General features: G+C 46.2%; 1 protein-coding gene across 2 annotated transcripts in view; it reads left to right on the top strand.

Moving 5' to 3' along the window:
* Positions 1-16,158, top strand: part of LOC146786206 (cytochrome P450 2J5-like) — a 336,717-nt gene that overhangs the window by 125,856 nt on the left and 194,703 nt on the right. For both annotated transcript variants that reach the window (XM_085635783.1, XM_085635782.1), the window contains exon 2: positions 10,001-10,163. In XM_085635783.1, the coding sequence (XP_085491909.1) occupies positions 10,001-10,163 (163 nt within the window). The remainder of the gene's footprint in view (positions 1-10,000; positions 10,164-16,158) is intronic.

Raw genomic sequence — 16,158 nt, 5'->3', positions numbered from 1 at the left:
GTCCGTGAGCTTGCTGTCGAGCAGATGCTGGCGTAGTTCCACAAAGCAGTTGCCAGCCAGGTGTTCCCATAACATAAGGTCGGTTAGTTCTTCCAGGGTGGGGACCTTGCTGCCCTTGACCCACCCATCGAAGGCGCGGCTGAAGAAATTCACATATTCCACCCAGGTGGTACCCGGGATCTTCCTGCAGTCCCGGAACCGCTGGCGATACATCTCCGGGGTGAGGCCTTACCTTGTGAGGAGGGCCGCTTTCATGTGTTCATAGGAGGTCTGCATGGAGGTGGGTAGGTCGAGCAGGGTGTCTCTTCCTTCGCTCAGGAACCGTCCCCATAACCCAGCCCCCCAATCCTTCTGCGGGACCCGATGGGAGGTCATGGCGACCTCGTAGGCCCGAAACCACTGCTGAATGTGATCATTCTTGTAATATTCCTTGACCACATCCTTGGGGATGTGGACCTTCTTCTCCGTCGGGGCGGCCGCCTCCCGGTTCCCCGGGGGCCGCGCTTCTTCGCTTCTTGCTTTCAGTTCTATTTCCTTCAAGCTGCGTTCATGTTCTAGTTGAAGTCTCCTTCCCTCGTGTTCTCGTTGGAGTTTCTTCTCTTCCAGTTCTCCTTGTACTCGCAACTGTTCTACTGCTAGCTTCTTCTCGGCTAATTTCAACTCGCCCTCAATTTTGAGTTTGGCTAATTCGAGCTCGTGATGGCGACTTTTTTCTCTGTCTGCGAGTTCCTCCGGGGATAGGCCCCCGTCTGGTACGAAGCCTCGCACCTGGTTGCTGCTGCGTTCTCCTTGGGAGGGTCCAGCTTCGTCGTGGGGCTCCACCGCTCCTTCTGGGCGGGAGGCTCCAGAATCCACCCAAGCTTTTTAGTGCCTTTTGCATATCTTCTTTGGTGTTGAGACCAGTGGTAGCGATTCTGAGTTCTTTACAGAATTGCTTTAGTTCTCTGTGAGTGTACTCTTCCAGCTGTTCCACCTGGAACACGGTACTGGCGTCGTCTTCTACGAGAACCACGGCGTTTCCTTCTGCCATCTTTGTCGGTAGTGCGTCAGCCGTTCACGGTACGATCTCTAGATTATGGGCCCGAATCCCGTCGCTTGTCACCAATGTTAGAAGGCGACCTCAGAGGGGCCCGGAGGGGGCCCTGACTGCCCTGAGACCCACCCTCGAGGTATCGTAGCCGGGCACTGGCGGGAGACTCCTCAGGGGAGGAACCTCGTATCTAGGATCGCACACTCGGCACCACACGACAGAGAGACACCACACGAGGAGTTCTTAAGAGCAAATCTTTATCAGATCGGAGTGGCAGGATCTTTATGATCAGCAAGGCAAAATATATACAAGTAGAGCGCGGGCTCACAAAGTCTTGGAGGGGGGTTAGGAGGTAGCGGGACAGTCTTTGGGGGTATGGATCAAAAGCAGGAGCGTATCCGGCGCACAACTCACAATCCTCGAGCTGGGGGATACGCTTGTCGTCGTGGGGTCCGGCAGGACCAAGGGAGTCTGTGGGCGCTGCGAGATACTCAGTAGGCTCGAGTACAAGTTCGGAGGTCTTACGATCTTCAGGGATCCGCGAGTCACTCAGCAGGGCTCAAGCACAAGTTCGGAGGTCTTACGATCTTCAGGGAGCCGCGAGTCACTCAGCAGGGCTCAAGCACAAGTTCGGAGGTCTTAAGATCTTCAGGGAGCCGCGAGTCACTCAGCAGGGCTCAAGCACAAGTTCGGAGGTCTTACGATCTTTCAGGGAGCGGCGAGTCACTCAGCAGGGCTCATGTGTTTCCAAGGCGAATCTGCCGGACAGTCCCAGAGCACCCCTTGTTATAGGGCGACTCCTCTTTGATGTCCGGAGTCTGTGCAGGCAGGGGTCTTGTCACCTGGGGATCGCTTGTTGGGGGTTTCCTGCCATTGTCCCTTGATCCTTTCAGGGCCGGGTCGGGAGGAGCCCCAGACACCCAGCAGGCATGGAGCCAGCCCTCGGGGAGGCCGGCGGGTCGATCGAAACCCACCTTCCCAGGGAAGCGCAGAGGTGTGATGGAAACTGCTCCTCCCTCTCTCATCCCAAGGGGAGCGCGATGTCCTCCAGCCAGAGTGGCGCCTGTAGGCTAGGGTCGCGCTGGTGCATGAAGTGGGCACGCGGGCCCGGGGTGGTCGAAGGAGGAAGGCCTACGGACGGGGGAAGTCCGGGTCGGGTCGGGTCGGGTGTGTGTGTTCTGGTGGGAAGGTTCGGCCAGGCCAGGGCTCGGGGCTGGTGTGAGGTGCAGGGGTCAGGTCTGACTATGTTACGAGGGCCGGGTCTAACACACACAAACAAAAAAAGGCAGGATCCTTAAGTGCAGAAATAATGAATGTTAAAACTGGCCCAGGGATATCTCAATAATAATTTTATTCCTGGATTCCCTAGTCAGATTAAAAAGGTATATATGGAGATATATATACCCAATGGATAGTGGTGGAAAGAGTTAATTAGGTGCTCACCACCCCTCCATTCTGCATAGCGGTCAACATGTTTCTGCCGGTTCAAGATCAAATTTCCGGCATTCCTCAGGACAGGTTTGATCCCTATGCCTTTTTTCAAAACCCCTCTTACTACCCACACTCGTGGGTTAAAACTCCACCCACAGGTCTGGAGTCTTTGTTGTAACTTACTCCTTCACATTTGGAACTAAAAGACAAAAAGACCCAACAATAACTATTGTTATCACAACAAATACAGAGACAAAACATGTGTGCTCTCAGACAAATAGAAGCAAACGCCAGCCACCCAATTGGTGTGACCAAACCAAAGATATCTTTGAAGACATGTGTGGTGCGAAATCCACCATCATAATTAAACAGGCAAACACTGGCCTACCTAATGGTATATCTGTAAGCACATCATTTGTGCTTCATATCCATTTAAATAAAGTGTATATACTTCACACATAGAAAGAAGAAACGTGTTGAAATCAGTGAGAGAAAACATTCCAACATGCCACTGTGCTGTTAAAAGAAATCTGGGTGTTACTACCCATCTCATTGATCACAGGTTAACACATTCAATAATATAAGGGCAAGGAGTTAGTATCAATTCCATTCCAAGCGTAATGTCATGCTAGTATTTAACAACGCTTAACACCCCCAGTAAACAAATAGAAAAATGGGGACAACGTAATATCACACTAGTATTCAAAAAACGCTTAACATCCCCGGTGTGCACTTAGGAAAGTGGGGACAACGATTACATGTTTTTTGAGTTTTTTGGCCAGGCGCGTGTCTAACCCACACCGTAGACGAGCTAGGCTTACACCTACTGCCAAATGCCTTCTCGTCTAAGGTTGCATTCTCGAGTGTTAAAATTACGTACTCGAGTGAAAGTAAAAAAATTTTTTTATTGGTAATGTTCTACTACCATTTGTCCCTAGCATAGACCCCCTTACTTCATCAAGAGTGGTACGCCGCCCACGTATTCCGTCTCTCCTGGTGCCGCGTAGTTGATTCTAACTCCCATGCCCTTCGCCATTTCTCTTCCGCTCGCAGCGTCACGTGATGCGTGCGTGTATGTGTCATTGCACGCATCACGTCATCCGAGTTACACGACACCCCTGAGACTAGACCGCTAACCTCTCTCATAGGCCAAGGTTCAGCGTCTGTCATCCACGTTCGAAACACCCCGTTTTTTCATCTATATGTATTTATATCACATCATGCGTGCATGAAAACAAGCTCGTATTGCAACGGGGAATTTTTCTAGTCTTCGTATTTCGTATTAGGTTCAGCATGAACACCATAGGAGTTCTTACTACCCTTTTAACATGATGTTTAAATAATTCATTGATACTGGCATTGCTTTTGTATGGTAGAGGGAAGATGATTACAATCTTAAGGTCATTATCATTAGAGTGTTCTAATCTCTAGATTATCTCACCACACAGATCACCTCCTCATTCGGACTTTGGTCACCTGTACTAGGTCATTTCCTACCTAGGGCAGACCATGGTATATCGTCATTGAGTCCAGATTCATGACTCTTTGTACGATATACCCATTTCTGCTCACATACGAAGAGGAACTGTGAGGGGTCCCCCGTTGATGGTTTTATAGTGGGTTTATACAAGATAGTCCAATATATGTCCTGTATTGTGTGCCCTTTTTCCGCAAAATGCAGCGTGAGGCGAGTGTTGGTCTTGGAGCATCTAATGTTACTTCGCCAGTCCCTGTGCATTGAGCATGGTGCATGGGTATGTGCCTGGGCCATATGGGCTGAGGGCAATGATGTCTGCTTCTGAGTTGAACATTGTGTTTTTTGAGCCCCACCCTCCCAGCATCACGGACATCCAGTCTTGTGTTTGTGGTTCGTGTAGCCTGGGACATGGCATGGCCTTGCTTTGTGAATGGGGCATGGACATGTTAGTGACATGAGCGTTGTTTTTGTGTGTGGTTGTGTCAGGTGAGGGCTTGGGGGTAGTTGCGTGCATTTGGTGTAGTTGGGGTGTGGATGGCATTACCCCCATGTTACGTAAGTTGTTTGTGTACTCACCAGGCTCTGCCACTCCTTGGACTCCGTGTACTCCCACCGGCGGAAGCAGGGCCATCACCTTCTCCTCCCAGGGATGGTAATGTACCGGTCTGCGGGGCAGCCCACCTCCAGTGATATTGCTCTGCGCATAGTCCTCGTTCATTTTGCGCTTGACTGCCCTCCGCAGATCGTACCACCTGGCTTGGCAATCATTCCTGGCCCTTCTGATAGGCGCAACAGCATTCACCCTATCGACGATCCTCTGCCACATGCGTGATTTTTCTGCTATGCTGGTCTGTCTGACCAATGTTCCAAAGAGCTGTGGCTCGACTCTGATGACTTTGTTAACAAGGATGTCCAGCTCCTCCCTTGTGAACTTTGGATTCTTGTCTGTGGGCATGGTGTGGGGTATGGGTGTGGATGGTTGTGGGTGTGTGGGTGTGAATGTGACGGTGTGGGTCTGAATGTGAAGGGGGTCGGTGTGAAGGAGGTTGTGTGAAGGTGTGTACGTTAAGGTGTATGGGTGCAGTTGTTTGTGTGTGGTGTCTGTCAGCAGTGGGTCTGTTGCAAAGGCTCATGGTTTGTGTGTGTGGGCCCTTTTTATTGGTCCATTTGTGGGTGTGGCTGGGTTTGAAATTTTGGTGGGTGTGTTATAAGAGGTGGTTGTGAGTTTGGGCCTCTGTTTGCCTGTTTGGATGTGTCAGGTCAGTCATTTAGATGTTTTTTCTACTGTAGACGTGTTTTGTGGTGTTGTGCGAGTCGAATTGACCCTCCTTGTGCTGTTTTACAGTGTCCTGGTTCTGTACGAGTCGTTTTAGCGTATGTAAGGTGCGTACATACGCGATGTTGTTGTACAGTGCTCACATATGCAATGCTGTTGTACGGTTCGTACCTACGCGATGCTGGGGTACGGTGGTGGGGTATGGTGCGTCCAAGTACGGGGCTGGGGTACGGTTTTGGGGTACGGTGCGTACAAGTACGGTGCTGGGGTACGGTGCGTCCAAGTACGGGGCTGGGGTACGGTGGTGGGGTATGGTGCGTACAAGTATGGGGCTGGGGTACAGTGGTGGGGTATGGTGCGTACATGTACGGGGCTGGGGTACCGTGTTGGGGTACGGTGCGTACATGTACGGGGCTGGGGTACGGTGCATCCAAGTACGAGGCTGGGGTATGGTGTTGGGGTACGGTGCTGGGGTACGGTGCGTCCAAGTACGGGCCTGGGGTACGGTGCTGGGGTACGGTGCGTCCAAGTACGGGGCTGGGGTACAGCGCTGGGGTATGGTGCGTACAAGTACGTGGCTGGGGTACGGTGCTGGGGTATGGTGCGTACATGTACGGGGCTGGGGTACGACGCTGGGGTACGGGGCTGGGGTATGGCGCTGGGGTATGGTGCGTCCAAGTACGGGCCTGGGGTACGGCACTGGGGTACGGTGCGTCCAAGTACGGGGCTGGGGTATGGTGGTGGGGTACGGTGTGTACAAGTACGGGGCTGGGGTATGGTGGTGGGGTACGGTACGCACACATACGGGGCTGGGCTACAGTGATGGGGTACGGCACGTACACGTATGGGGCTGGGGTAGAGTGCGGACATGGGGGGGTACAGTGCTGACATATGCAGGGGAGGGGGGCTGTACAACTCGTATCCTGGGCACAAGTTTACCCAGATACGAGTGGTACGGCGTTCGCTCCATACGGGGCCTTTTCCATGCGCTTGGGTTTTCGGAAGGGCGGTACGGATCGTACTTGCGCGCTCGGACTTCAGTTTTACGATTTGTATGTAAAACTGTCCGGGTACGTCTCATAGACTTTTCCCGAAGCGATCCGTCTGTATTTTTCACATACGAATCGTACTTCACCGGTTGTACGGGACTTGTACGATTCGTATGTAAAAAAATACAGATAAGAGTCGTACGGTAATTTTTTTTAACGGATAGGAATCGGCACCTATGTTGTGGCTTTCCTGATGAAGGCATGTTCACCGAAACATGCGTAGATATATTTTGTGATGAAAGAATCAACAATACAAGCCACAGCATTTTCCTTAACCCCTTCAGCGCTGGGCGAATTCCGCCGCGGTGCTGAAGGGTTCGTGCGCGGGCGGGCCGATGACGGAACGGTTCCGTCATGAGCACAGCTCAACCGTGGCTCATGACGGAACCGTTCCGTCATGAGCATGGAAGGGGTTAAACAAATGAATTGGTTTTATTTATGAATTGTTTAGAGATTATTTAAAAATGTCTTGTTTAGTTTAGTTTTGGCTCACCAATGAAAGGTCACTGTTGTTTATTTATGTGAATATATGTAGTTTGATTGAATGTTGATTGAATGTTTGTGTGAAGGTATGACTGTTGTGTTGTATGACGATTTTAAGATATTAGTAAGATTGCGTTATCATAAAGCTAGGAAACATGAAATTTAAGATATGTAATCATTGTTATGAAGATAAAAGTCATGATAATCATAAATAAGTCTTTTTCATATTCCTGTGTGCTTGTGTTTATTGTGAGTTTTTATTTGCATAGTTCTCAGTGGAATTCGGGGTAAAATACCATCTTTAATTTACTGCAGGTTAATGAAGCAGAACAGGTAAAAGGGGAGGTGCATCACATGATCTTTAACATCCAAAATAAAGTGAACCCGGTTGGGCTGCCACTCTTGGTGTACACCGTGGGGCTCTTTGTGACAAAATGGAGCCTTCTTTGTATAAATCAGGGCAAAACCACATCGAATGTATTATTTTGTCAGCTTAATTGAATATTGTCATTTGGATTTCATAAAAAAGACACAGACTGGAAAGGTTTCTGTTCTGTTGCTGTTGTTGCAGGGACTCTGCTTAGAAACAAAAGTATGCCTGGGACCACAGAACATCAGTATGTCGGAACTGAGTCCCCATACCACATCAGTACTTATGGGCTCAAATGCAGGCTAGCTTATAGTGCCTTACTTGCTCTCCTCACCTTTCCGAAGAAACAAGTAATGTGGCACCACAGTGTGGCACACTTTAGATCTTCTCAGTGCTCGCGGTAGTAGGCCATCAGCTTTCGTTCTCTCATTCATACATATACACAATGAAGAGAAAAGAGACACGAGGAAAGCTTACAATATTTATTGAAACTATCGTACTCTATTTTGCAATAAATGCGCTGCAATTAAAAGACATATGCAAGTCAAAAATGTGATTAGCATAATTAACAAACTGTATATAATGAAAAGGCCTGTCATATTGGAAGACAGTTGTGCCTAAACGGTGAACATCGTTTACAACTAATCCGGAACTCCGCATGAAATTACAACGCGGACGTTACAACGACCGCATTGTAACAAATCATACCATTACCCCGCAAGACGGAACAACGACTTGCAGAGGGGTCAGAAGGTGTTGGATTTTAAATCCAACACCTTCCCTACTGTTGCACAGACTGGAGTTGGAATTGTAAATTATACTATTCCAAAATCCAGCACCCATCCTAGAGCAAGTCGTTCTACCCAAACCTACCCTAACTATTGAAGCACAGTGATCTAATATAGATCTCTGGGATTAGTGGGGGACCCCATTCCTGGCATACATAGGTTGTTCTACATTTCAGGCAATAAAGCTCTTTCTCATCTCAGGACCTTTGCTCTATGTGAATGTGTCCTCTCAGTTTTCAAACCGACAAATTCTGGTTTATATGATAAGAGTTGCATGTTCAAAAACAGCAGCTGGAATTGTCTATTATGTCTAGGTGTTACTGTATGACTACAGGAAAAACAGAGCATATTATTTTTCGACCTTGTATGAAATGTTTTAGTCCCAGCACATGAGCTTAATGACAACAATTTGCAGCCTATTTGTAACATAAAAGTGTAGCACAAAAACAAGCTTGTTCTTTTGTAACGTGTGCAAAGCAAAGACAACATGCTACATAGAGTTGGGTTAACATAAGGGAGAAAACACTGTGGGCCTGAAGGAAATGCACAACACTTTTGTTTATTCTCCTACAATACAAATGCAAATACTGGTCCGACTCATACAAAGTGCAGACGACGCAGTGCCTAATTGTGTGCATAAACATACATATATACAAAAAAGACACAATAAATCATCCTTGGTTCCTAGGTCAAGTTGTACAAACAAGCATGTGTGTACCGTATAGCACAATTCAGATCACAAATAATCACAGAAGCAATGGAGATGTATGGCATACATCTCCATTGCTTCTGTGCTTATTTGCGACCCGCATTATTGTGTCTGTTATCTCAGTGCAACCCTAATGAGAACATCCATTAGGCTGCTGAAAAAATACATTCAGTGTGTGTTTCTCCTGATTTATACTAAGAGGATTCCATTTTGTTACAAAGAGCCCCATGGCAGACTCTGTTCATATAACGACTCATGGGGTTCAAGCATTAGATGTAATATATATGTAGAGGATGTCGGGCCCAGGCGCCAGGCGCCATCCACCCCCAAGTGAATCACAGGCCCTAGCACTGTGAAGAGTGTGTCCAAGCAGTGCACACAAAAAAGAACAGGAAATCTGTAAGTCTTGTTGCCCTTAAATAGTTAAAAAGGGCAGGTTATTTTCTTGTTGAGAGGTTCTTGATAGGAGTGACTGAAGTGAGCTTTCCCCTCATGAATACATATAGTAAGTAATGGCATGAGGAATGGATGAGGAGGTAATGCCCATTTTCTTGTTCAACCTGGATCTGGAATACCAGTAAAGCTGGCAATTGTCTCTGCTTCTTGATTCAGATTCACAAGTATTTACCTTATCATCCCCAAATTCAGGCATTTTCTCATCCATCTGACAATTTTGATCACGGTTGATCAATTTCTGATTAGACTCAGTATTTATCATATTTACATCCGAAGCGTTGTTTCCTAGGGAATCTTCCTGGGACCCTGTAACTAGTACCCTACTGCATGATACATGAAATTATTTTCTGGCAACTCTACTCTCCGCCAAAATGGCTTAAAGGCATCTTCAGCACGATTAACGAACTTTGAGCATCATACAAAGCTGATGCCCCTGATTTGATGATTTTTTAGCTGGGTAAGCAGAAGGTCAAGACGAAGTCCCCATACTTACTGGCCAAGATCTAGAGTTCCCTTGTCCTCTGATCTCTGCTTGCTTTCTACCAACTCTCATGGCAAACAGTCAGACTTTGGCCAAAATTCAAAAGTAGATTACCAGTGCATACCAACTTTGGTAAGAAGCTGTGTGTTTGAGGTGACTACAGCGGAACCAGCTTTGTGACATCAAACTGCAAGAGTGGCTTATAAAGAAGGAGAAAAAAATCTTAGGAAACCTACATTTGGGCTTGGTTGCTAGCACAGTTCAAAGTCTTATAAAGGACTTTGAACTAAGGATGGTTGGTTGAGGTGACTGCTACATAAAGACAGCAGATGAATGGAGATTTGGATAAGACAGTGTTTGAGGAAAATGGTAAACAGTTTTTTATGATGTGTTGTGGTTATTTATGTTTCCCATCCTTAGACACTCCAATTATGTATTTTGTATCAACAGCTTGCAAAGACCTACGGAAATACATTCACCCTGTGGGTGGGCCATACCCCTTTGGTTATAACCAATGGATATGAAGCCGTGAGACACATGCTGGTATCCAAGTCCGAGGAAACGTCCGGACGACCTCAGATACCTTTCCTGCAGATATTCGGACATGGAAAAGGTATATTCCTGTGCACACTGAAAGCAAATTTATGTTGTATGGAGGATCTCCAGCCCATCCATCCCCTTTATGTCAACACATGTTGCTATATCCTTGATTCTTCGCTAATCCCAAGACCTATCTTTGCTCTTACACTCTGATTAGTCAGATATTTACATTTTGTGAGTTTTTGCCAATGCCACATGCAGTAAAATGGCAATGTGGCCGTGTTAAATGTATTTATTTTCTGAAAGTCAACACACCATTAACTTCCTAAAATAAATAAGTAACAGCATGTAAGCATTGTGCTCCAGTGTGAAGACAGAGTGAAACAAGAGCTAAACACATACTTTCACATTTGGCCATTGTTGAGAAGAGCCCTCCTATCCTTGACGCACTAAGCTGTCTATTTCAAGATGGTGGGCAACTACATTGTGCCATGATTCCGCTTAGTGAACGGATTCTCACTGTTCTTCTTGGCAACCTCCTGTATTTCACCCACTCTAACCTCACTCAAGCTCCCTTGAACCTATCCAGACTGTATATTCCTTCTTCACTGCATTTGCACTTTCCTTGGTTTCATTTAGCACTCATTCCTTACTGCACTTTCATCACCGTATCAGCATGACTTTTAGCCCTCTTCATCTAATCAGACCTGAAGATTGACCTTCATGACCTCCGGTCATGATCAAGATTTTGCAGTGGTGGTCACTCACAGTTGAAGGAGCAACAGCTGCACTTATAATCACAGGAGAATACATATTTAACTGGTTTTAGAATGAGATGCAACAACTTTCCAAAAGTGATACCTTGAGAATCACAAGTCAAAGTCTGGTGGTTTCAATGGTGCTGAGTTTAGCAGAACCAACTTCAAGCAACAGTTCACGACGCACTATAATATCATGTCATTTTAGGCTTCTTCTAAAATTACTCTAGGGATGATTAGAAGGTTTTTTTTCTTTCTCTTTTCTCACAATACTTCTCTAAACAAGTAAATATGACTATCTCACAACTTTCTGTATGCACAGCTCTCTGCTACCAAAAGCTTGAGTCTCTAAGAGTACAGATGATGGACTTTCCCGCATCCTCCAATAAGTCTAGGAAAGCTTCGACTACAGGCATTTGGAATAAGGAAACATGCGTGGGAAACCTGTGTGCCATTTGAAAGTGTACGATTTTCTGGTAGAAGGCCTTTTAGGCTCTTTCAAGATGTCCATCAGTCTTGGGTAAGGCCTAAGTGTCCATATTGCATGAATTCCGGAGAAATGCCGTCAAGCTCAGAGAGGGAAGGTTGGGGTGGAAAATGTTTCCTCCTAGGTTGTAAAGGAGATCCCGCCTCAGCGGCGGCTCCTCCGCAATGGCCGAGGAGCAAAGCCCCACTGCCTGGCTCACAATAGCAAATTAATAATATAACAATGTTCCGGCATTGTTTTATTTTTCAGTTGCTGTCTCTGAGCCAACTTATACAGGAAGGGGCTGGGCGGAGCATGGGAGGAGGAGTGCAATGTGTACTCCCTAAGAGCACCTATGTGTTTGACCAGCCGTCTCAGGCCCGCCAAAATACCCATGCCCACATAGATTTCTCCAGCCCAAATATATTGAACAGTCGGTGTGGATAAACTTTCATAGATTCCCTGTCCTGTGCGGAGCGTCTTTTCAGTCCGCTCAGGCCAATCCCATACTGCTTTCATAGCATGAGAGCAGCACAGGCATTGGATGGACTCTGTCCCAGGGGCTGCATGGACCAGGAAGAGGACAGGAAGTGCGACGCGGGAGGAGGCCGGCGGCTTCACATAAGTTATTTTTTTAATATATATTATTACTAACACCCCCGATGTGCCGCCCTCCCACATGCTCCTCCTCCCGCATTCCTTCCCCCCGCCCCAACACCCTTTGTTTGTGGTGGCCACCTTTTGCACAGGTGAAGAAGATCCAGAAACCACCATGTTTGAGGCCACTCCGGAATGGGAATAAGAAGTATGGCAGAAAAAGGGAAGAATAAGGTCTCTGACCAGCTGATCAAAAAAACATTTCCTTTGGATTTCTGGTTGGGGAAACCTGGATGCGAAGATGATGCATTTTGCATTTGCTTCATCCGCAAACAGGCCGATTCGTGGCATTACCCATTGTTGGAAAATGTCTTGAGCGAATTCATTGTTTAGTATCCAGTTGTGAGCTTCAGGAAAGTTGCGACTGAGAGAGTCTGCTTGCATGTTTAGTGCACTTGGAAGATAGATTGCGGAGATGGTAAGACCTCTGGCAAGCAGCCACGTCCATGAGGCTTTAGCCTCCATGGACAGGGGCTGTGGCCAGGTTCCTTCCTGATTTTTCAAATAGTGCATCGTGGTCATATTGTCTCTGTCTGTGCCAGAAGGGAGTGTCCCTGAATAGATGGCTAAAAGGACTTGAGAGTGAGATGGACTGCCCTCATCTCCAACATGTTGATATGGTACAACTTCTCTGTGTCCGACCACATGCCTTGAACTTGTAGCAAGCCCATGTGTGCTCCCCAACAATGGAGGAAAGCATCTGTAATAATTTACTGTGCGAGAAGGTCCTGGTGAAATGGCACTACCATTGTAAATTGAGGTCTCTTCATCCACCTTCGGAGCGATTCCTTGGACAGTTGTGAGAGGGTCACTCTATCTTCGAAGCGGTCTGAGATCTGCGACCACTGGTCTTCCTGTGTCTGCTGGAAAGGGCGCATGTGTCATCTGGCATTGGGAACAATGTAGCTGCACTACAACATGGAGCCCAGCAGAGAGGCTACTTGTCTTGCTGAAGGATAGGGAATGTGGAGTAGAGTCAAACATTTGTTGTTGACTGAGGATAATCTATCCTCCAAAGGATACACTCTTGATTTTCTGCAGCCAAGATTGCTTCCAGGTAATGGATCGTCTGCATTGGAATGAGAATGGATTTTTTAGAAATTGATTGTAGTCCCAACTGCTGCAGCACTTGTATGCAGACCTGAAGATGTTCCCGAGGGAGGCGGGGAGAGGAACTTTTGATTAGCCAGTCATCTAAGTATGGGTAGACAAAGATTTCCTCCTCTGCAGGTAAGCAACTACCACTGCCATGTACTTGGAGAATGTGCGAGGTGCTGACTTGAGCTCAAAGGGCCAGACTTTGTATTGGTAGTGTGCAGATGCCACTTTGAAATGCAGGAACTTCAGGTGTTTCTTGATGACAGGAATGTTGAAGTAGACTTCCTGCAGGTCGATTGCTTACATCTTCTGCATCCTGGTGTTCCCTAGATTAGGATGGTCTTCCCAGTACACATTAGAGTAATTTACTGCCTTGACCATTGCATTATCAGGTAAACATTTGCCAAACAGAGCGGGGGTCAGGCAATATTTCAGATATTCAGTTTGCATTCTTTGCACTATATTTGTTTAATCACATGCCGGACAGCTGGATTTTATATCAATGATAATAGATAGTGACACGCTGGCATACAGCAGCATAAGGCTTGTGACTCCAGAGAGATAATCACAGCCTTTCTTGCTCTCTCTCACACCCACACACTCTCACTCTTTCTCTCTCTCTCACTGTCTCTTTCTCTCTCTCTCTCTCGCTCTCGCTCTGTCCCAATCTCCCTTGTTCCCCTGGGAGACTGTGTTGACTGTAGTAAGAGTTACTAATGTCCTGTTATCTGGTCTTCTTATAGAGGAGGATTATCGTCGGAGCTCACGTCACCGCTCTCCCATTGTTTACTTGACATGCGGTTCATATGATTTTGCTTTTGTTAGTGTTCAAGTCTTGTGCGGGGATTTCCTTTCTTTTGCTCAATATTACAGCAGATTTTCTTCCTGGCAATGTGTCTCTGCCTTCTCTACTAATCATAATAAATTCACAGCCTTGTGAAACTGGACCATGGGTTTTGGAAATAAATAACAGAATTGAATCTCATTCTTGGGAAAGCCCTGTCGAGAAGTCCCTACTAATCCGTTGGATATGCACATTATTTGGACAACATAAACTTTGGGTGAGGTGCTCAGACTGATTCTATGCACCCTCACATGAGATGTTGGACTAGAGACCAGCTAGCTCACAGTGCCACCATTATCCCTCCTATCCCAAATAGGGAGAAAATGGGTCCTGGCAACCACTGAACATGACAACCTTGACCACTCCGGAATCGTGATAATAGATCTAGAACCTTCTCACTAAGTCACTCGTGCAGTCTTGTTCTCAGAGAAATATATAGAGAATACATAATGGGATGTTTTCAATATATTTATTGAACCAACATTATTCTTGTATAGAATGCATTTGCTATGATTATCAGTAGACAGAAGCAGATAAAAGTGATTACAAGCACCAAAAGAGTAAATAGCAGATATAGCCCCACCATGGGGCTGAAAGAGCATATATCCAGGCATATATTGCAGGGTTGCAATCAGGTGTACTCCTACTATGCAGTCCCTACCTGCAGCATATGTTGGTGTGTAGCCAAGAATCCTCCCACTGGATGATTCAACCCCATTACCTGGCGAGATAGAATGTAAGACCCCGTCCTGGTCATGAACTGGACAACTCTCACAGAGATGTCTGACAGCTGCTATGTAAAGCCTCAGCATGCAGGGACCCTTGGTGTCAGCTGAAGTGCCTCTTCTGCTAACTCCCCAATATGCTTCTTTGTTTATAATAAAAAGCATCCTAGCGATGTATACCCAGATTAGCATTGTTGTGGATATGCAGATAGCCCTGCCGCCCCGTGGAGGAAGATAGAATGGCATTTGTGCATCGTGTGTAAAGGCCTTGTACTCAGTGCTCGAGGCATCATGATAGTGTTTTACGAAGACAGATGCTTAAGCTAAGCATTTTCGGAGAAACAAATCCAACATTGTTACACACACAAATAAGTGCACAAGGTAGCTGCAATTATGTTATTGTGCAGAAAAGAGGACAATGTAAGAAAAGTGGGCAGAGTTGCTACTTGAGCTTAACTCGGATACATGACTGGCCATCACTGGAATCTCTGACCCCTTGGCACTCCAATGTATACCACTTCGAGAGAAGATGTGGTGTAGTGGTTAAATGGCCATCTGTGGTACTAGGTCACATTGTTCTTCTGCCACCATCCACACTATGATGCTGAACAAATCATTGTATCTCTTTGTCCAGAAGTCCCCTTGCAAGTACTTATATCCAATGTTGTTGCTGTATAAAAGTCTATATTTGTAACTTTTTCCCTATAAAGATCACTCAGCTACATGGATGCCTCAAAGCATGTAGAGTTGGAATATATCTTTCTGGGAGGAATGTGATTTTAGGGTTAACATGCTTTATTTAGCTCATCCTACATTTTCTATTTGTTGCAAGGAGCTGTGGGCGTAGCGATCAGAGTATTTTCAGGGGAGCTTCATAATACAATAATCACAATGCGGGGGATTGCAACCACTTAGGGACCTGAACTGTTTGTCTTGCTTATAAAGTTTATTGAGTCAAGCTTTTACTTGAATAATTTATACGTTCAGTTGCAGCAGCAAGGTGTGCTTCATTAAGGTCTATATCAATGGTTGAATTAGCTAAGCAAGAGACAAATGATAATCCTGATTCAACTGATGTAGAGGTTGATATTCCTGTTCAATAGGCATGAGCAGAATTTCATTTGTGTCTTTACTGCTTTCTCCTTGTCCCTTTCCTTGAAGCCTAAACTTTGTCTTATTTTCTATGGATATCCATGGATAATTATTTTATAATCTGAGGTTTCAGATATTAGGAACTCAAGTTCAGCAATTGAGGGTATTGGTTATAAATCTCCCCATCATTTCCTGAGATGGATGATTCTTCCTTGGAGAGTAGTAGTAATCCAACGCAAGGTTTAAGCCAATACACCGATCAGGAACCACGGGCAGATATCATACATGCCAATCGTCCTGACTCAAGCTGGAAACTCTCAGGGGCATATTTACAAGCCCCCAGGGCAGTGCTTAATTTGTAAAAAAAGAAGCGCCACGGCCCTTGTCAGGAAGCCAAAGTAGCTTGCATTGCACATTGCTCCTACCAG

The sequence above is a fragment of the Triturus cristatus genome, chromosome 11, assembly GCF_964204655.1.
Source record: "Triturus cristatus chromosome 11, aTriCri1.1, whole genome shotgun sequence".
In the NCBI taxonomy this organism is placed as follows: Eukaryota; Metazoa; Chordata; class Amphibia; order Caudata; family Salamandridae; genus Triturus; species Triturus cristatus.
The sequence above is the reverse complement of the archived record's forward strand: the minus strand, read 5'-3'. Positions and strand labels throughout refer to the sequence as shown.